This window comes from Aotus nancymaae, unplaced genomic scaffold (genome assembly GCF_030222135.1).
Source record: "Aotus nancymaae isolate 86718 unplaced genomic scaffold, 86718_ANA_hifiasm-v0.15.2.pri h1tg000043l, whole genome shotgun sequence".
Classification (NCBI taxonomy): Eukaryota; Metazoa; Chordata; class Mammalia; order Primates; family Aotidae; genus Aotus; species Aotus nancymaae.
In genome coordinates this window covers 4555640-4577140 of record NW_026988457.1, presented here as the reverse complement: position 1 = coordinate 4577140, position 21501 = coordinate 4555640, and the positions used below count along the sequence as shown (strand labels likewise).

At 39.6% G+C, this 21501-nt stretch overlaps 1 protein-coding gene across 6 annotated transcripts in view; it reads right to left on the bottom strand.

The window, feature by feature from the left end:
* Positions 1 to 21501, bottom strand: part of BRCA2 (BRCA2 DNA repair associated) — a 95234-nt gene that overhangs the window by 14857 nt on the left and 58876 nt on the right. For 4 of the 6 annotated variants that reach the window (XM_012465527.3, XM_012465528.3, XM_012465530.3 and 1 more), the window contains exons 18-24: positions 21046 to 21400; positions 13836 to 13991; positions 13277 to 13421; positions 7315 to 7433; positions 4842 to 5040; positions 4549 to 4712; positions 4312 to 4450 (exon numbers count right to left, since the gene is read on the bottom strand). In XM_012465527.3, the coding sequence (XP_012320950.2) occupies positions 4312 to 4450; positions 4549 to 4712; positions 4842 to 5040; positions 7315 to 7433; positions 13277 to 13421; positions 13836 to 13991; positions 21046 to 21400 (1277 nt within the window). Of the gene's footprint in view, positions 1 to 4311; positions 4451 to 4548; positions 4713 to 4841; positions 5041 to 7314; positions 7434 to 11072; positions 11821 to 13276; positions 13422 to 13835; positions 13992 to 21045; positions 21401 to 21501 lie in introns of those variants that run through there. The other 2 variants (XM_012465529.3, XM_064361741.1) reach the window with 2 other exon arrangements.

The window sequence follows — 21501 nt, the reverse complement described above, 5'->3', positions numbered from 1 at the left end:
ACTGGCATGTTCTTTCTGGATCAAGTGTTCAGCTTCTTTCGAGTTCTCTAGCACTTCCTCGTTCTGGCCTTTCCAGGTGTTTCACATATGCTACTAGGTTGTGTATTCCCCTACTGTATTTGGTGTCTAGAAACCCAATCTGGTCCAAGACTTTGTTTTCCAAATCGGGCATTTCATCATCTTTATTTGATAACTCCCATGTAAAGTGACATCTTAACTGCTCCAGACTATCCTTGACTTGATGATCATCAGCATTTTTACTCATGGTTGCTGTGAATTCGGCAGCAGTTCTTCAGTGGTTTAGCTAGACTCCTCTGACATCTAGGCCTCCTCACTTTTTCTTCTCCCACACACCTTGCCTTAGGGCCAAAAGCTAATCTCGTATCAGTCCCCATAAGAAGCACAGGCTCCCATATATATATACACCTGCTATGTACACACAAATATTAAAACATTTAAAAAAGGCAGCACAGGCTCTCAGTCATCCTAAATTCCCTGGTTTCTGTTTCCAGGAGGCTCTGGATGTGGCCTTTCTGGGCACCATGTCCTCCTACCTCTCCATCTCTTGGAATCCTTTCACTGGGCCCTCTGGAACTCAGCAGAATCTCCACTTCCCTCACCCTTTCCTGCAGGCACTCTCATTGCCATCTTGTTGCAACAAACCTGGTTCTTGTCTGCCGGCACAGCTGCCTCTGCAGACCTTCTGCTACTGGAGGCCGAGATGGAGTAGATGTCTTCTTCATGCTTCACTGCTGCTCCTCCCACTCTAAAAACACTCAGTTTTGAATCTCATGTTATCAGACTCTGTTATTCATTACTGCTCCTTGCTACAGGCATCTATTGACCCCTGGCTCACTCACTCCCTTTCATTCCTTGAAGATGTTAACTCAAAACTCATTGTCATTTTGTCATCACGATGGCCTTGTTTCCTGGTAATAATGGAAGCCCATATCCTTCCAATACTATGGGCTCCCAGATTCCTTGTTTTCTTCTTGAATGATCATGTCCTCTATTTTCCATTGGTAACTCACTCCAATGGACATACCCAAGACTTTTATTTCCAATAACTCCATTTCCCCCAGAATCTCAATTTCAAGTACCTCCTTCCTCAACCACCTACCTTTGATCTGCTCAGTTCACACTCTCTAAAACCCTAACTCAAACAATCCTTCAGCCCCACTGGGACCTACAATCCATGTTTATTTTTATTTATTTATTTATTTTTTTGGAGATGGAGTCTTGCTCTGTCACTCAGGCTGGAGTGCAATGGCATGACCTTGGCGCACTACAACCTCCGCCTCCTGAATTCGCGATTCTCCTGCCTCAGCCTCCTGAGTAGCTGGGATTATAGGTGCATGTCACCACACCCAGCTAATTTTTGTATTTTTAGTATAGACAGGGTTTCATCATGCTGGTCAGGCTGGTCTCAAACTCCTGACCTTGTGATCCGCCTGCCTAGGCCTCCCAAAGTGCTGAAATTACACGTGTGAGCTACCACACCCAGCCCAACTTTTCTTATCTCCTGTTCATTGATCCACATTCTTCTAATGTCTCTGCTTTGCATTGCACCCCAGGTCAATTATTAAAATCCTCCTTTTGCATATACTCTCAAATTCTTCACCCTTCTTGCTTTGCAGTACTTACCCAGCTAAATTACAGCCCTGGTTAAATTCCATTTTCCAACTACTTCATGCCCACACCATCAGAGCTGAAGATGGTTGAAAAAATATCACACAACTACAATACATTCATGAACATTAACCTCCAGTGGGCCCTGGCAGTCATGATGTATTTACCTAGTCATTCAGTCTATCACTTTCTTATTTCACGCCTTTTCTCTCCTCTCATACCTTCAGCACCCTTTTCTTCATTCTGACTCTCAGCTGATGATTTTGTTCCCTGTTTCAGCGAGGCAACAGAAGCAATCAAAAGAGGTCTGCCACAAGTTTTCTCTTGTATACTAACTCTTCCACTGGTATCTGTACCTACATACTTTACTCCTTTTTCCTGTGATTACAGATGAACAGTCTTTCCTGCTAACTAAGGCCAATCTCAAGACAGGCTCTGGATACCATACCCACAGAGTATCTGAGAACAGTGCCCACAGCTGTTCCTGTTTTGCTTCCATCTTTCATTCTACCTTCTTTATTGGCTTTCTCATCAGCATACAGTACCTCATCAGTAAGCTATTAGCACTTTGATCTGAAAAAGCAAATTTTTTCTTGATCCCGATTCCCCTTTTGGCTACTGATTCATTTCTTTTCATCTCTTAAAGCAAAAATCCTTGAAATGCCTATATTCACTATCATTCCGCCTTTCCCTCCATTTCCTCTGTCCCACATCAATTCACTGAGAGTGCTCCTCCACGGTGTTAAAGCCAATGATCAATTCTTGGTACACTTCATTATCAATTCTACGAAATAGCATGTGGCAGACTTAATCACTCTCACAACTCGACAATTCTTTTTTTCCTCTTGGCTTTCAGCATACCTCACTCTCTCCAGTACTCCTCCGACCTTTCTGCCCATTCCTCTATTTCTTTTACTGATTCCTTTACATTTATATTTATATTCCCCTGCTTCTAAGCATAAAAGGCTTCAATCAGGTCTTGGATCTCTTCCCTTCTCTATCTGCTCCCATGCCTACAATGACCTTATCCAGTCTAATGGCTTTAAACATCACTTGTAAGTTGATGACTCCCAAATTCATATCCAGCCATTCCTCTGAACATACTCCTATGTAACTGTCAAGTAGATGTTTCTACTTAGATGCCTAATAAGCATCTAAAACTTAGCTATCCAAAACAGAGCTCCTGAACTTCTCCACATACTTGCTTTTCTTTCAGTCTTTCCTTCTAAGTGGCAATTCCATTCTTCCTAATGCTCACACCATCCTGCACTGTCTCCCTACCTTCAAAATAAAAGAATCTGACTGCTTTCACTACTTCCATTGCTTTTGTCTAGTTCATCTTCATCTTTTACCTAAGTGCTTGAAAGAGCCTCCAAATGGCTTGTTGGTACCCTCGCGCCCCCTACAGCCTATTCTCAACACAACAGCCAGAGTGATCCTGTGAAAACCAGTCAGTGTCCCTCTACCTGGAACCTTCCTGTGACTTCCTGTCAGCACAGGAAGTTACAGACCACACAAGAACCCCCACACGACCTGGCTCTTCACTGCCTCTGTCCCTGGCTGTTACTTCTCAATCTCTGGCTTCTGCCAATGCTTAACAGCACAGTAGATATGATCCTGCTGCATCGCGGCCTTTGTAATTGCCTGGAAAGCTCTTCCCCAGATGGCCACATGCCTCACCTCACACCCTCAATTCCTTCAAGATTCACTCAAATGTCAGCTTTCCAGGGAGGTCTCTTTCCTCACTTCTCACTCTAAAATTACATACCTCTCTCTTCACTGATATTACTCCCCCGATCCACTTAAGTTTTTTTCTGAGCACTAAGAAAACTATACAGATGTATGTTACTTATTTGTTTGTTTGTGATCTCCCTCCCCCAACCCCCATAATGTAAACTCTATGAAGGCAGGGATTCTTATCTGTTTTGTTAATTGCTATGTACCCAGCACTTAAAACAGTGTTGGCACATAACAGTCATTAAAAATGGATGAATTAAATGAACAAGTTATCCATCTTCAATAATAACAATGAAATGTGAAGAGAATCACCCAAATATGACCAAGATGAAATAAAATGGCATGGGAGAAATGTAGCTTACTAATACAATACATTCAAAAACCCACAGAGCACTAAAAAATAGCTAACCAAACACAAACACATTTAAAAAATGTTAAAGGAACACAGCAAAAGAGAAACAACAGCATAACTCCTAAGAAAACAAAACTCAAACAAGAAAATTCTTGAATTCTTCACAATAGATTCATGCTATTGAGCTTAGTAAGAGCATATATTCAATAAAATAAAAGCTTGACTCTGAGATAATAAATAGCCCTGTACAATGAAAAGCAGAATGTATAGCCAAATAAATAAATGGAGGACACCAATATGTCATCATGATGGGTTAAATACATACATTAGAAATATTAATAAAACATACACTGCAGAAAATAAAATTAAGGACAATTTCTATAAAATTAAGAAGCATAGAATAGAATGTAAATTGTTACCCCTGAAATAATACAGAATTACTTTTCATTAAAAATCAGAGGTTCAAAGAGGCTTATTTTCAGATCACTAGCTAGAAAATCTGCCAACTGGTAGCTCCAACTAATAATAAGAGATTTTAAAAGACAATGTTTTTCAAAAGAAACCATAAAAAAATTGAATATATTGTCCATTACCTGTTTTTTTCACAACAGAAACTACAAATCCTATTAGGTCCACCTCAGAACAACATGGCTGAAAGTCTGGATCTAGAAATTTGCTGAAGTGAAGGGGTTCTCGTGGTTGGTAAACCTGAAATAAAATTTCATCTGAGGGCTACAAAAAACAAAACAAAAATTCAATATATGAAGATTCCATAAACTAATAAAATAAGCACTTATCAAAACTGAAAAATTACAATGAAAGGTTTGTACCGGTAATTGTTGATACTGAGTTTTTTTTGTCGCCACTAACTGTATGCTGGCTCTTTCAGATTTACTTTTAGATTTTGAAGTTGCAAGATGATAGATTCTATATCTCTTTCCTTCAGTTAACATAGAATATAAATCTGATGATGGACGCCAAATACTCAATATAACTGTTTAGAGAAAAGATGAGAAAGACACAATGGGAAGAAGTGATCATTTAAATTTTCATTTCAAAATAAATGCAAAGTTTTTAGCTATTTTATTAAAAAGTGATAAAAACAAAGCATTTACATACTCACCTGAATCTTTTGCTTTTTTTGAATAGCTTACAATACGCAACTTCCACACAGTTGTGACATCCCTTGATAAACCTTGTTCTTTTTGCTCAGCAGATTCCATGGCTTTCCTGATTTCGAACTGGATCTGAGCTTGTTTCTTATCATTCAACATTTGCCTGTGATTATTCAAGGCTCTTAACTGTTCTTCACTGAAATAACCCTGTGACCATTTAAGATATTGGAGTAAAAAGCAATCAAAATAAAACAAAAAGTCCCATCTATTGTAATCGGATCACTTTAAAGGAGACAAATCAACAAAATTAGAGTTCTTTTTAAGGGTTTGGTTAATGTAATCAGTTTCTCACATAATATTCTCAGGTGCCTCAAACTGCTGCTAATTCTATTTCCCTAAGGCAAAAATGATCCTCCAGTTATAAATGTATTCTAATAATCATAATCATCACTACGTACATTATAGATGGTTAACATATGAATGCTTACTATTTTGAGAAATAGATCTATGTGTTGTAAATGTACTAATTCATTTTATCTTCACAACAATCCATGATGTAGTTAATATCGTTTCCGTGTTGTAGGTAATAAAATATGCACAAGAGAACGACTAATTTGCACAAGCCACATAGGTAGAGGTTGGTCCTAGAACCCTCATTCTTAGCCCCAGGGGTATAATTTCAGAAATGGACGCCTAGGCCAGGCGTGGTGGCTCACGCCTGTAATATCAGCACTTTGGGAGGCCACGGTGAGCAGATCACGAGGTCAAGAGATTGAGACCATCCTGGCCAACATGATCAAACCCTGTCTCTACTAAAAATACAAAAAGTAGCTGGGTGTGGTGGTGTGTGCCTGTAGTCCCAGGCTGGAGAATCACTTGAAGCCGGGAGGCAGAGGTTGCAGTGAACTGAGATCGCACCACTGTACTCCAGCCTGGCAACCGGACGAGACTCCCATCTCGAAAAAAAAAAGAAAAAAATGCAAAGATAACTTTAATAAAGTCAAATCTCATAGACTCATAAATCACTTATCCAGTTACAGAGTAGCTGGGGAAAGGCCCTACTCTAACTCTCATTCTGCCCTCTTACGTCCAGACAAAAAAAAAATTGTTAAATTTTTTGGATGAAATTAAAGCTAACTTTATGATAATTCACAGAATGCACAACCTTCAACAAATATTATAAGAAATAGAGGCAAATTTAAAGAAAGAATCATAAAGCCTTTGTTTTCAGACCTGAAGCAAGTATACTCACAGATTTTAAAACTGGACTCACTTCTCACAGGGAGAGCCCAAATTATAACATTTCAGAACAGGAGGGAATTCTGTTCAGTACAGCACTGCTTACATTACTAATGAAATATTGTTTATTCAGTAGTCCCACTATTTAAAAAATTTAAGGCTATATTCACAAGATTTATTAAGTCATCAAGTAAATGAAATTAATCAATTAACAAGAGTAGTTCTGGTAAAATAGTTGCTCCTTCCTCCCTATCTAACAAACCTAATCTTAGAATTTGATTTTCTTTTTAAGTATCTATGTGTCTAAAAATTTAGGAGGTAGCTTATCTTAATACATAAAATTATGTTCTAATAACAGTAACTAACATTTATATGGAACTTTTATATACATTATCTATTTGATCCTAAAACAACATTTTATGCCCATTTCATAGCTATTTTATTCTGATTTACTTTGCTAATGAGAGTACCACAATTCTAAAGCCTATGATATATATATATATTTTTTTTCCTGAGATGGAGTTTTGCTCTTGTTGCCCAGGCTGGAGTGCAGTGGTGCCATCTTTGCTCACTGCAACCTCCACCTCCCGGGTTCAAGCAATTCTCCTGCCTCAGCCTCCCAAGTAGCTGGGATTACAGGTGACCACCGCCATGCCCAGCTAATTTTTGTATTTTTAGTAGCGACAGGTTTCACCATCTTGACCTCGAACTCCTGACCTTAGGTGATCCACCTGTCTCAGCCTCCCAAACTGCTGGGATTACAGGCATGAGCCACCACACCCAGCCAGCCTATGCTACTTCTAATAGTTTAGTGCTTCTGAAACATTTCTACCCAAGTACCCTTAAGGTAGAGGATTATCAAGTATACTCAGGGTAGAACCCGAGAAACAGCTAAGAACATGGAAACTAAGCCATTACTTTGAAGATACTTGTTTTATCTTAAAAAAGTTTTTTCCTTCAGAGTACAGGAGGGACAAAAATAAACAAGTTTTGCCTGCATTTTAAACCAAATTTATTTAATATATAAAATTCTAAAACCCTCCCATCCTCTACTTCATATAGAGTTGAAAACATACCACCACACTTGTTTGGCACATCACTGAAAACCCCAGAAATGTACATATCCTCTTTGAGAAATTCAGCATTTCGACATACTCCTTCCTGGTATGGCCAGAGACTCTAAAATAGCTTCCCACCTTGAATGATCATCAAGCCTCATTATATGCCCTCTTATTCTCTCACCTCAAGGTAAGCTGGGTCTGCTGCATTCTTCACTGCTTCATAGAGCTCTGCACCATCTTGCAGAGCATGAACTTGCTGTCTTGTTAGTGCACGTGATGGTAAATATGGTTTTGTGTTTTCTAAGAAAAAAGAATTACTAATTAACTAAATTTAAAAGCAGCTAAAACTAAAGAACCATGCAAAAACAAAAATAAGAAACCATTTATCTGCTAAAAGTTTTTTCTCTTTTTTTTTTTTTTTTTTTGAGACAGGGTCTCACTGTCACCCAGGCTGGAGTGCAGTGGTGTGATCTCAGCTTACTGCTGCCTCCGCCTCCCAGGTTCAAGTGATTCTCCTGCCTCAAATTTCTGAGTAGCTGGGATTACAGGCACACAACTGGCTAATTTTTGTATTTTTAGTAGAGATGGGGTTTCACCATATTGGCCAGGATGGGGCCGAATTCCTCACCTCAAGTGACCCACCCACTTTGGACTCCCCAAGCACTGGGACTACAGGTGTAATCCACCATGCCTGGCCTGCTAAAAGTTTTCTAGGAAAATTTGAAATTAGTGTACTAATGGTTAAAAAAAAGTCATACAGAGTTTAATTACAGTAATTTGTAAATTAAGTATAGGCATATTTGTTTTAATGTATTGCACTTTACTGAGCTTCACAGATAATGCATTTTTTAAAAACACAAATTGAAGGTTTGTGGAAACTATGTTGAGCAAGCCTACCGGTGCCATTTTTGCAACAGTATGTGCTCACATCATGTCTCTGTCACAGAGCTCTGACAGAGATGTATAGAGTGATTAATGTTATTTTCATGCCTCCTAACACAATATCCATTTTGTGGCCCATGGATCATGGAGTCATTTCAACTTTCAAGTCTTATTATTTAAGAAACACGTCGGCCAGGTGTGGTGGCTCATGCCTGTGATCCCAGAACTTTGGGAGGCTGAGGCGGGCAGATCATGAGGTCAAGAGATCTTGACCATCCTGGTCAACATGGTGAAACCCCTCCTTTACCAAAAATACAAAAATTAGCTGAGCGTGGTAGTGTGCGCCTGTAGTCCCAGCTACTCAGGAGGCTGAAGCAAGAGAATCACTTGAACCTGGGAGGTGAAACCTGGCAGTGAGCCGAGACTGCGCCACCACACTCCAGCCTAGCAACAGAGTGAGACTCCATCTCAAACAGAACAAAACAAAAACAAAAGAAACTTGTCTTATAAAGAATAGCTGCCACAAGTGATTTCTCTGATAGATATGGGTAAAGTGAATTGAAAACCTTCCAGAAAGGATTCAACATTCTAGATACCATTAAGAACATTAGTGTTTCATGGGAAGTCAAAATATCATGAAACATTAACAAGTTTGGAAGAAGTTGACTCCAACCCTCATGAATGACTTTGTGGACAGGGTTCAAGACTTCAGTGGAGGAAGTAACTGCCTATGTGGTAGAAATAGCAGGAGAACTAAAATTAGAAGTGAAGTCTGATGATGTGACTGAATTATTGCCATATCACAATAAAACTTAAATGATGAGGAGTTTCATATAATTTGGCTCTGTGTCCTCACCCAAATCTCATCTTAAATTGTAATCCCCGGCCGGGCGCGGTGGCTCAAGCCTGTAATCCCAGCACTTTGGGAGGCCGAGGTGGGTGGATCACGAGGTCAAGAGATCGAGACCATCCTGGTCAACATGGTGAAACCCCGTCTCTACTAATACAAAAAATTAGCTGGGCACGGTGGTGCGTGCCTGTAATCCTAGCTACTCAGGAGGCTGAGGCAGGAGAATTGCCTGAACCCAGGAGGCGGAGATTGCGGTGAGCCGAGATCGCGCCATTGCGCTCCAGCCTGGGTATCAAGAGCGAAACTCCGTCTCAAAAAAAAAAAAAAAAAAAAAATTGTAATCCCCATATGTCAAAGGACAGATATGGTGGGAGGTGACTGTTCCCATGTTGTTCCTGTAATAGTGAAGGAGTTCTCATAAGATCTGATGGCTTAAAAGTGAGAGTTCCCCCGTACTCTTTCTTGCCACCTTGTAAAGAAGGTACTTGTTTCTCCTTCATCTTCCACTATGATTTTAAGTTTCCTGAGGCCTCCCCAGCCATGTGGAACTGTGAATCAATTAAACCATGTTCCTTTACAAATTACCCAGCCTCAGGTATTTTTTATAGCAGCATGAGAATGAACTAATACAGAGAATTGGTACAAGGAGTGAGGTACTGCTATAAAGCTAACCTGAAAATGTGGACTTTGGAACTAGGTAACAGGCAGAGGTTGGAATAGTTTGAGGGCTTGGAAGAAGACAGGAAGATGTGAGAAAGTCTGAACTCCCTAGAGACTTGTTGAATGCTTTTGACCAAAATGCTGACAGTGATATGGATAATGAAGTCCAGGCTGAGGTGGTCTCAGATTGAAATGAGGATCTTATTGGGAAGTGAAGTAAAGGTCACTCTTGCTACGCTTTAGCAAAGACACTAGTGGCATTTTGCCCCTGCCCTAGAGATCTGTGGAACACTGAACTTGAGAGAGATGATTAGGGTATCTTGTAGAAGCAATTTCTAACAGCAAAGTGTTCAAGGGCTGATCTGGCTTTTCCTAGAAACACAGAGTCATGTGCATTCACAAAGAGATGGTTTGAAATTGGAACTTATATTTAAAAGGGAAGCAGAGCATAAAAGTTTGGAAAATCTGCAGCCTGACCATGAAGCAGAAAAGAAAAACCCATTTCCTAGGGAAAAATTCAAGCCAGTTGCAGAAGTTTGCATAAGTAATGAGGAGACAAATGTTAATAGCCAAGACAACAGAGACAATGTCTCCAAGACATATCAGAGATCTTCCCTGCAGACCCTTCCATCACAGGCCTGGAGGCCTAGGAGGGAAAAACGGTTTTGTGGGCTGGGTCCAGGGCCCCACTGCTCTGTGCAGCCATAGGACACGATGCCCTGTGTCCCACCTGCCCCAGTTCCAGCCATGGATGAAAAGGACCAAGATACAGATCGGGTGACTGCTTCAGAGGGCACAAGCCCTAAGCCTTGGTGGTCTCCATGTAGTGTTGGGCCTGTGGGTATGCAAAAGACGAAATGAGCTGGGAGCCTCTGCCTAGATTTCAGAGGATGTATGGAAGCAACTGAGTATGCCCAGGCAGAAGTCTGCTGCAGGGGCAGAGCCCTCATAGAGAACCTCTGTTAGCACAGTATGGAAAGAAAATATGGGGTTGGAGCCACCCCCAAGTCTTCACTGGGGAACTGCCTAGTGGAGCTGTGAGAAGAGGGCCACTGTCCTCCACTGAAAGCTTGCACTGTGTGGCTGTCAATCAATGCCAGCCCATCAGAGTAGTTGCAGGGGCTGTAGCCTGTAGAGCCAAAGGGGCAGAGCTGCCCAAGGCCATGGAAGCCCACCCCTTGTATCAGCATGCCCTGGATGTGAGACATGGAGTCAAAGGAGATTTTAGAGCTTTAATGACTGGGCTGGGTGTGGTAGCTCACGCCTGTAATACCAACATTTTGGGAGGCCAAGGTGGGTGGATCACTTGAGGCTAGGAGTTTAAGACCAGCCTGGTCAACATGGCAAAACCCCATCTCTACAAAAAATACAAAAATTAACTGGGCATGGTGGTGCACACCTATAATTCCAGCTACTTGGGAGGCTGAGGCACGAGAATTGCTTGAAACCGGGATGTGGAGGTTGTAGTGAGCCAAAATCTCTCCACTGCATTCTAGCCTAGGCAACAGAGCAAGACCCTGCCTCAAAAAAAAAAAAAAAAGAAAGAAAAAAGAAAAAAGATTTAATGATTGCCTGGCTAGGTTTCGGACTTGCATGGGGTCTGTGGCCCCTTTGTTTTGGCCAATTTCTCCCATTTGGAATGGGAACACTTACCCAATGCCTGTACCCCCCTTGCCTCTTGGAAGTAACTAATTTGCTTTTGATTTTACAGGCTCATAGGTGGAAGGGATTTGTCTTGTCTCAGATGAGATTTTAGGCTTGAACTTTTGAGCTAATGGTGGAATTAGCTAAGACTCTGAGGGACTGCTGGGAAGGCATAATTGGTTTTGAAATGTGAAAAGGACATGAGATTTGGGAGGGTCTGGGGCAGAATGATATGGTTTGGCTCTGTGTCCCTATCCAAATCGCATCTCCAATTGTAATCCCCATGTGTTGAGGGAGAGACCTGGTGGGAGCTGATTGGATCATGGGGGCAGTTTCCCCCATGCTGTTCTTGTGCTAGTGAGGGAGTTCTCACGAGATCTGATGGCTTAAAAGTAGCAGTTATCCCTGCACTCTCTTCTGCCACCTTATGAAAAAGGTACTTGCTTCCTGTTTGCCTTGTGCCATGATTGTAAGTTTCCTGAGGCCTCCCCAGCCATGTGTAACTGTAAGTCAATTAAACTTCTTTCCTTCAGAAATTACACAGTCTCAGGTATTCTTTACAGCAGTGTGAGAACAGATTAATACACAGTTGCTTCTTATGGATGAGCACAGAAAGTAGTTTCTTGAAGGAATCTATTCCTGGTGAAGATGCTGTGAATATTGTTGAAATGAAAACAAAGGATTTAGAATATTACATAATATTCTGATAAACCAGAGTTTTAAAGAATTGACTTCAATTATGAAAGCAGTTCTACCATGGATAAAATGCTATCAAACAGCACTGCATGCTACAGAGAAATCTTTCATGAAAGGAAAAGTCAATCAATGCTGCAAATGCCATTGTCTTATTTTAAGAAATTGCCACAACTGCCCCCAACCTTCAGCAACTACCTGCTGATCAGTCAGCAGGCACAAACACCGATAAAAGATGCTCCACCAGCAAAAATATTACAACTCACTGAAGGCACAGATGATCATTAACATTTTTTTTTTAGCAATAAAGTATATTAAGGTATGTGCTTTTTTTTTTTTTGAGACGGAGTTTCGCTCTTGTTACCTAGGCTGGAGTGCAATGGCACGATCTCGGCTCACCGCAACCTCCGCCTCCTGGGTTCAGGCAATTCTCCTGCCTCAGCCTCCTGGGTAGCTGGGATTACAGGCACGCACCACCAGGTATGTGCATTTTTTAATGACATAATGCTACTACCCATTTAAGAGACTACGGTATGGTGTAAACATTACTTTTGTATGCCCTGGGGAACCGAAATATTCATGTGATTTGCTCTACTGTAATATTTGCTTTATTGCAGTGGTCTAGAATCAAACCCACAGTATCTCTGAGGTATGCCTATAAATTATTTCATATTCACTTATTCATGAAAATAGTATGATCTAGTGATAATTTTAAGCAAATAAAATGTAAGGAGCAGTATTTCTGCAGATTTATATAGAACATGTAAGTTACACGTTCTTCCTCAAAAAATCTGCATGAACAAAGACAAGTAGAGAGAACAGGAAATAAGATATCACTAATATTTTGGAAGTTAAGAATTTGTTGGACAAGTAAATGACAAAGCAGCCTGAGAACATGTAACTTACATGTTCTATGTAAATGTGAGTTACATGTTCTATATAATGTAAGTTATAGACATGTAAGCTACATGTTCTATATAAATCATGAGGAAACGCAGAAAAACATATAATCTTCTGCAACAAAAGGGAGATATGAAAAAATAAAATTTATGTCAAATAAACATAAAAACACCATGGTTTTTAATATTAAAATCGACACCAAGAGACTAATAGGTCCTAGTTCCAGGTATAACAACACATGAAAACTAATAAATATAATGACAAAAATGCAAAAGTCACATAATATAGGTAAGAATTGAGGAAAAAGAGTACAAATGGCTTAGGGAAAAATAATCTGATGTTTCTGTCCCTTGTTGCTATTCTTTCTCTAATACCATAAAGGAATAATCTAGATACTCAAAAATATAAAGTCAATTTATTACTCAAAAACAATTTACTCATTGTTAAATTGAAAGTCTCTAAAACTTTGTTCTCATATTAGAAATAAAAATGTGTACTATATAACTCATTTTACCTTCATGTTCTTCAAATTCCTCTTGAATTTTAGTGAATAAGGCTTCTAGTCTCTTTTGTTGGGCCTCCGCATGTTTTGCTGCTTCCCTTTCTTCCTCTCTTTCATTGCGAAATATGTATAATCCAGATGATGTCTTCTCCATCCACTGTAATAATGTGGTACACACACAGAAAAGTCATATATAGAACATTCAAATTAATTGTCTCAGGCAGGGCACGGTGGCTCACACCTGTAATCCCAGAACTTTGGGAGGCTAAGGCGGGTGGATCACCTGAGGTCTGGAGTTCTAGACCAGCCTGACCAACATGGTGAAACCCTGTCTCTAACAAAAATACAAAATAAGTCGGGCTTGGTGACACATGCCTGTAATCCCGGCTACTTGAGAGGCTGAGGCAGGAGAATCACTAGAACCTGGGAGGTGGAGGCTGTAGTGAGCCAAGATCATGCTATTGCACTCTAGCCCGGGCAAGAGACCAAAACTCTGCCTCAAAAAAACAAACAAAAAATTAATTGTATCAAAAGAAGGAAATATATAGTAAGTTGCAAGAATATATCATACCTGTATAGGGTATGCTCTTTGAATAATTACATCAACACAACCAACATTTCCTCCATCACTGAAAAGTGATGATAAGGGCAGAGGAAAAGGTCTAGGGTCAGGAAAGAATCCAAGTTTGGTATACCAGCGAGCAGGCCGAGTACTGTTAGCAGAAATCTGGACAAATTAATAAACATATTGATTTAGGAGTTAAATATGTATTCAATTCTATTACAGATATCACAAAGTTTTCATTCTTTTAGAACTGCCTTAAAAGCATTCACTTTAAAAAGTCTTAGGGAGATTAGTAAGACAGTGAATAAGTACAAAACTGTACAAAAGTGAAAATATTTTCAAAATATAGTACTTCTCAAATGTATTATTTATACTGTTACAAGTTCTTAATACTATTTAAATGTTTATATTAGAAAATAAAATACACTTATTTATCTAGGCTTCCTCAAAAAATTTACATGCACAAAGACAACCAGAGAGAATAGAAAATGAGATATCACCAAAATGTTGGAAGCTAAGAATTTGTTGGACAAGTAAATGACAAAGCAGCCTAAGAATGATTATGGTTAATACAAACAATAAATATTCATCAAACACTTACTAAGATACCTGGCCAGGTGAGGTGGCTCACGCCTGTAATCCCAACACTTTGGGAGGCCAAGGCAGGCACATCACCTGAGGTCAGGAGTTTGAGACCAGCCTGCCCAACATGGTGAAACCCCATCTCTCCTAAAAATACAAAAAGTAGCCAGGTGAGGTGGTGGGTGCCTGTAATCCCAGCTACTCAGGAGGCTGAGGCAGGAGAACTGCTTGAACCTGGGAGGTAGAGGGTGTAGTGAGCCAAGATTATGCCACTGCACTCCAGTCTGGGTGACAGAGTGGATTCCACCTCCAAAAAAAAAAAAAAAGAAGAAAATTAATCTTCACAATAATCCTAAGACTCATCTCCATTTTACAGATGATGATAAAACTAAAGTATGTGATAAACTACACCACCTGCCCAAGTTTATTCAGCCACCAAACTTATTGTAAGAAGTTAATATAAAACAAAATAATTAAAGGAAAACACTCAGAAATTGGAGGCAACAGGTACCTGTGAAGGCAGGAGCATATGGTGGGGCTGAAAATAAGAGAAAGTGGTTGGCATTTTGTATAAACGTAGTTGAAACACTAGATTTTCTTTCCTATCCCAAGCAGCCAGGTGGCTGTCCCTCCCTTATATTAAAAAAGAACCCAGGACCCTATTCTTGCTGCAGCATTTTTTAAAAAAAATGTCAAGTACTACAGCAAAAAAAAAAAAAAAAAAAAGCAGGAGACTATTTATTGGAGGGCTGAACCATACATAACATGGACTCCAGAACACTGAGCAGATGCAGCCAGGATGGGGGTGAGATGCTATTATTGAAAACAAAACTGAAATAAAATTCTTATGCTGAAAATGAGTCTCCCTATTAATTTCCTTACTCTGCTCAGCTCTCAGAACAGTCACTGATATCTAAGGGTCTCCTAATTAAAAACTAAATCCCCACATTACTACCCTATGAGCCTCACCTTACATACAACTTCTGGATCAGTCAATGATCACCACTGAGGAATGTCTCTAACCTAAGAGACTCAAATAGAGATAGGCTCTCATAAAAAAAAAAAAAAAAAAAAAAGGCAGGCAGCAGAAACAACAAAAATAAAAAACATTAATCATCAGCTTTAGAAAGATAAGAAGATACTGTATCTATGAAACAAGAACTGAATGTCACAGAAAAAGAAAAATATATAGGAAATAATAAAGGTCTCTTAAAAATTATGCTGGTAGACACAAATTCATTTTAAGAATTAGAAGAAAAGACAACCCTAATTTGAGGGTTGCAAAATGATTATATTTTAAGTCCACTAGTCCTTAGTTGTTGAAACATTTTTATAAACAGAAACTGGCCGGGCACGGTGGCTCACGTCTGTAATCCCAGCACTTTGGGAGGCCAAGGCGGGAGGATCACAAGGTCAAGGGATCAAGATCATCCTGGCCAACATGGTAAAACCCCGTCTCTACTAAAAATACAAAAATTAGCAGGTGTGGTGGTGCACGCCTATAGTCCCAGCTACTTGGGAGGCTGAGGCAGAACTGCTTGAACCTGGGAGGTGGAGGTTGCAGTGAGGTGAGATCCTGCCACTGCGTTCCACCCTGGCGGCAGAGTAAGACTCTTGTCTCAAAACACACACACATACACAATAACAGAAACTTCCCCTCATCTACTTGAGGGTCCCAAAATATAGATCATATAAGAGAAGCAAGATAAATGCCTCATTTTTTTTCTCCTTTTATTTAGTTTTTGTTATTGTTTTTTTTTTTTTTTTTTTTTTTTTTGAGACGGAGTCTCGCTCTTGTTACCCAGGTTGGAGTGCAATGGCGCGATCTCGGCTCACTGCAACCTCCGCCTCCTGGGTTCAGGCAATTCTCCTGCCTCAGCCTCCTGAGTAGCTGGGATTACAGGCACGCACCACCATGCCCAGCTAATTTTTTTGTATTAGTAGAGACGGGGTTTCACAATGTTGACCAGGATGGTCTCGATCTCTCGACCTCGTGATCCACCCGCCTCGGCCTCCCAAAGTGCTGGGATTACAGGCTTGAGCCACCGCGCCCGGCCTTTGTTATTGTTTTGAGACTGGGTCTGGCTCTGTCACCCACGCTGGAGTGCAGTGGCACAATGTCAACTCACTGCAACCTCTGCCTTTTGGGATCAGGCCATCCTCCTACCACAGTCTCTCTCAAGTAGCTGGGACTACAGGTGCATGCCACCACACCCAGTTAATTTTTGTATTTTTTGTAGAGATGGGGTTTTGTCATGTTGCCTAGGCTGTTCTCTAACCCCTGAGTGCAAGCATTTTGCCCACCTCAGCCTCCCAAAGTACTGTGATTACAAGTGTTAGCCACTGTGCCTGGCCTTTACTTAGTTTTTAAGACAATGAGAGTAGAGGTATCATGAACTTACAAATGCAACTATATTTGTTGTGAATTTCAATTTTTTTGCTATTATCCTTTTTTTTTCTTCTTTTTGAGATGGAGTCTTGCTCTAAGCCCAGGCTGGAGTGCAGTGGCATGATCTCAGCTCACTGCAACCTCTGCTTCCTGGGTTCAAGCAATTCTCCCTGCATCAGCCTCCCAAGTAGCTGGGATTACAGGCACCTGCCACCATGCCTGGCTAATGCTTGTATTTTTTAGTAGAGACACGGTTTCACCAGGTTGGCCAGGCTAGTCTCAAGCTCCTGACCTCAAGTGATCTGCCCGCCTTGGCCTCCCAAAGTGTTGGGATTACAGGTGTGGGCCACCATGCCCAGCCTTTTATCCTTCCTGATGATCAAATTTTATCTCTGATCAGTAAGAATCTATTGAAGAACACTCCTGAGTCCTTCTGACATGACACTAGTAGTGTCTGACACTTAGTTTTCTTCTAGTATGTCAAGACTTTCCAGACTCATATTTCCTCCCCTGAATCTGGAATCAGACATTTCTTCAAGACATCTTGTGTTCTTTTAAGAGAAAATGGTACTCAGAAAACAGTCCGAGAGCTAGAGATACTCAATACTACCGATTGTTCATTATTATTATTGTTTGTTTTTTTCATAGATGAAACCAGTAAACATGATTTTGTTTTGTATTTTTTTTTTTGTTTTTCTTTGAGACAGGGTCTCCCTTTGTCACCCAGGCTAGAGTGCAGTGGTATGATCTCGGTTCACTGCAACCTCTGCTTCCCAGGTTCAAGCAATTCTCCCATCTCAGGCTCCCCAGTAGCTGGGACTACAGGAGCATACCACCATGCCTGGCTAAGTTTTATATTTTAAGTAGAGATGGGGTTTCACCATGTTGGCCAGGCTGGTCTTGAACTCCTGACCTCAAGTGATCCACCCACCTTGGCCTCTCAAAGTGCTGGGACTATAGGTGTGAGCCACTGCACCTGGCCAGCATGTATTTTTTAACGATAATAGAGATCTCGAGTTCATAATGGTATTTCCAATACAAATGCAGAACCACAAGTTCTTCTTCACTTCAATCTCACATCTGTACCTTTATCTGGTAAAAAGATCCCTGTTCTCTATGATAATCATATAATTACTCACATATAACAAATATATCTAAAAGAATATCATATATAACATATTTCACATACACCATAGCAATACCAACACTACCATCAATAATATGATTACTAAGAATAGCTTAAGATTTTGTTGTATTTTTTAGTTTTTGTTGCTGTTGTTATTGTTGTTGTTCTTAGGGCATATACCACTAGGGACATAAAAACATTTTTTAAGTTACTTGAAATGCTTTCTTGGTATGCTTATGTTCTAAATGAAAATATATTCAAGTTCTTTTTCTTTGCTTTCATTTGTCTTTCTAAATTTTTAGGAATTGTTTTGTATTTTGTTACAAAATTATGTAAAAATATTTAAAGACAAATCTATAAAACATGGCACATTAAAAAAAAGAATTAGAAGAACAAATTAAAAACCATCCCAGAAGTTAGAAGACAGAAAGATAGGCTGGGCGTGGTGGCTCATGCCTGTAATCCAGCACTCTGGGAGGCAGAGGCAGATCGAGACCAGCCTGGCCAATATGGTGAAATCTTGTCTCTACTAAAAATACAAAAATTAGCCAGGCATAGTGGTGGGTGCCTGTAGTCCCAGCTACTTGGGAGGCTGAGGCAGGAGAATTGCTTGAACCCAGGAGGCAAAGGTTGCAGTAAGCTAAGATCGTGCCACTGCACTCCAGCCTGGGTGACAGAGCAAGACTCTGTATCAAAAAAAAAAAAAAAAAAAAAAAGATAATGAGGCCAGGTGTGGTGGCTCATGTCTGTATTCCCAGCACTTTGGGAGGCCGAGGTAGGCAGATCATGAAGTCAAGAGATGGAGACTGTCCTGGCCAACATGGTGAAATCCCATCTCTACTAAAAATACAAAAATTAGCTGGGTATGGTTGCACGCATCTGTAGTCCCAGCTACTTGGGAGGCTGAGGCAGGAGAATTGCTTGAACCCAGGAGGGGGAGGTTGCAGTACGCCGAGATCGTGCCATTGCACTCCAGTCTGGCGAAAGAATGAGACTCCATCTCAAAAAAATAATAATAATAATGAAATAGAAAAGACAAGAAAATTAGAGGAACAATCTAGGAGGCCTTGTGTCAAAACATCAGGAGTTCCAGAAAAAAAGTAGAGAAAAAAATAGAGGAAAATTATAAAAGAACCATTTAAAGAAAATTTCCCAGAACTCAATGAAGGATTATGTGTTTCTAGACTAAGTGTCAATAAGTATCTGGGCCAAGAATTAAAGTAAAAAGGAAGGGAAACAAAGACACCAAAGTACATTACTGTGAAATTTAAATAAAGACAAAACAATTTTAACTTCTTAAACCCAGAGCACATAATGAATGACTGAAAATAAAAATAGCACTTGAAGGCAAGGTGTTCATGCCTGTAATCCTAGCACTCTGGAAAGCTGAAGTGTGAGGATCGCTTGAGCCGAGGAGTTCAAGTCCAGCCTGGGCAACATAAGGAGACCTCACTTGTACAAAACAAAACACTCCAGTCTAGGTGACAGAGTGAGATACTGTCTCAAGAAAAAAAAAAAAAAATGCACTGAAATTAGCAGGAGCTATGCTAAAAAAGATAAAAGAAATGTCTCAAAAGTTCTGAAGAAATTATTTCAACCTATAATTCTATATCCAGTCAACCTTACCCTAAGATATTAAAAAAGCTGCATGCTCCCTTTCTCAAGAAGCCTCTGAGTTGTGGGCCCTTAAAACTAGGAAAAAAAATCTAGAAAGATGATATAGAAATCAGGAAATAGGGTTTCTAACACAGAAAAGAGGTAAGAATAATTTACCGAACGAGAGCTGTATGGCACACATAGAAAATGGGCACCTCAGAATGAAGTAAGAATATGAAGAGGTCCAGGGGTTCTCCAAGAAACAGAAAGAGAACCAATGGAGAAATTTCAACATATTAGGCAGGATTTTTATAGCTCCTGTGTAAGGACACAGAAAATTAAGAGAAATTAACAGGATAGTTAATAACTCCATGGAAAGCAGTAAGCTGTAAAGAAGGGAAATGTGATCATAGTATATTAGGTATTAAATTGCAAAAAATACTTTTCAGTCATTATAATGTATACATTGAATACAGATTTCACTAAAAAATCATACTATACTAGTAAAGGGAACATGGGGAACAGGGTAGAGAAATATGTGGCAGTGTTGGAGTAAGCTACTTAAATCCTCATTTTCCATAGCAGAAAGTTAACAGACGTTGTGTATACTGAGAAGGGAAAGAAGACGGCAGTACAAGCTAAAGAAACAGCCAAAGGCACTGAAAATCTTCATGGCTGCCTCTTGGGACCATGAATGGGGGTGGGGAGGGTTGTGCTAGCAACTGCTTTTTTCTGATCATAAGTCTTATATTACCTGAGTTTCTAAATTATGCACATGCAGTGATTTGATAAAAACAAAACAAGTAAAAAAAAAAAAACCAAAACAAGAAAATGAAAGCCACTGCAAGCTTGATATTGTGAGCAACATAAAACAAAAGACTGTTTCAGTTTGATGGAATGCTTTCAGTAAAAAGCAATCAATCCAACATGGAACTGATGCCAAACAAAATATATCTTTACTTTAAAAATGTTTAATTTATAAAATGTTCTCCTTAGAGTGATCCAGAATACCCCAGAAGTAAATTCTCTGCAAGGTTACCTTTTAAGTGAATCTGAATTTACAATATTATCAGTAATTTCAGATAGCTATACTGCAGACCACTCAATATGACAATGTCCTGTTATGTAGTTTTAAATCTACATAGAGATGAAAATATGTATTTATTACATATTTGAGAAGTACTAAAAGGTAATTGTCTAATTGCAGTGGAATAGGGATCTGATAAAAGCAAAGCTATGACAACAAGAGGGCAGCAAGCTACAGATACCAAAATCAAATGGTACAAATTTACTTTTGTTCTTTAATTGGAAATGCATTATTTAAGCTCAAGAAAGATCTCTGGCCCTCCCGAAAACTGCACAAAAACTTTAACTGTCTGAAGAATACGCTTTTGATATTAAAATTATCAGTACATTTAAGAAATTGAGCATTCTTCATAAGTATTTAAAATTTAAATATAAAACCTCTCTAGACTTTAACTGAATCAGTGATTGATTTTTACCAAGAGTACACATTAATTTACCTTTAACATAAGAGATTCTGGGGCTTCAAGAGGTGTACAGGCATCAGGAGAGCCCACCAGTTCTGCTCCATGAAGAATAATCTTCTGACCAACTGTCAGTCTGCCGTTCTTTAAGACAGCTAAGAGGGGAGGATCTAACTGGGCCTTAATAGCATACCACCCATCTGTAAGTTCAATAATGGACACTTTTTGGGTATCTGAACTACTAGTTTTATTGCTAGAAGTTTCAGATATATTTGCGCTCAATGAAATTATGTCAGAAACACACAGAACAAGTGTTTTTGCAGCTGTGTCATCCCTTTCCATTATCTTTTTTATAGCCGATCTTCTGCTTTTATCAATTTCCATATCATATCTAAAAGTGAAAACAAAAATGCATACTTTAGGAAGTGTGACTCTAGAATTCCACTGTTTAAATAAGTCACTGAATAAGTGAGAAAAACTGAATTTATCTAA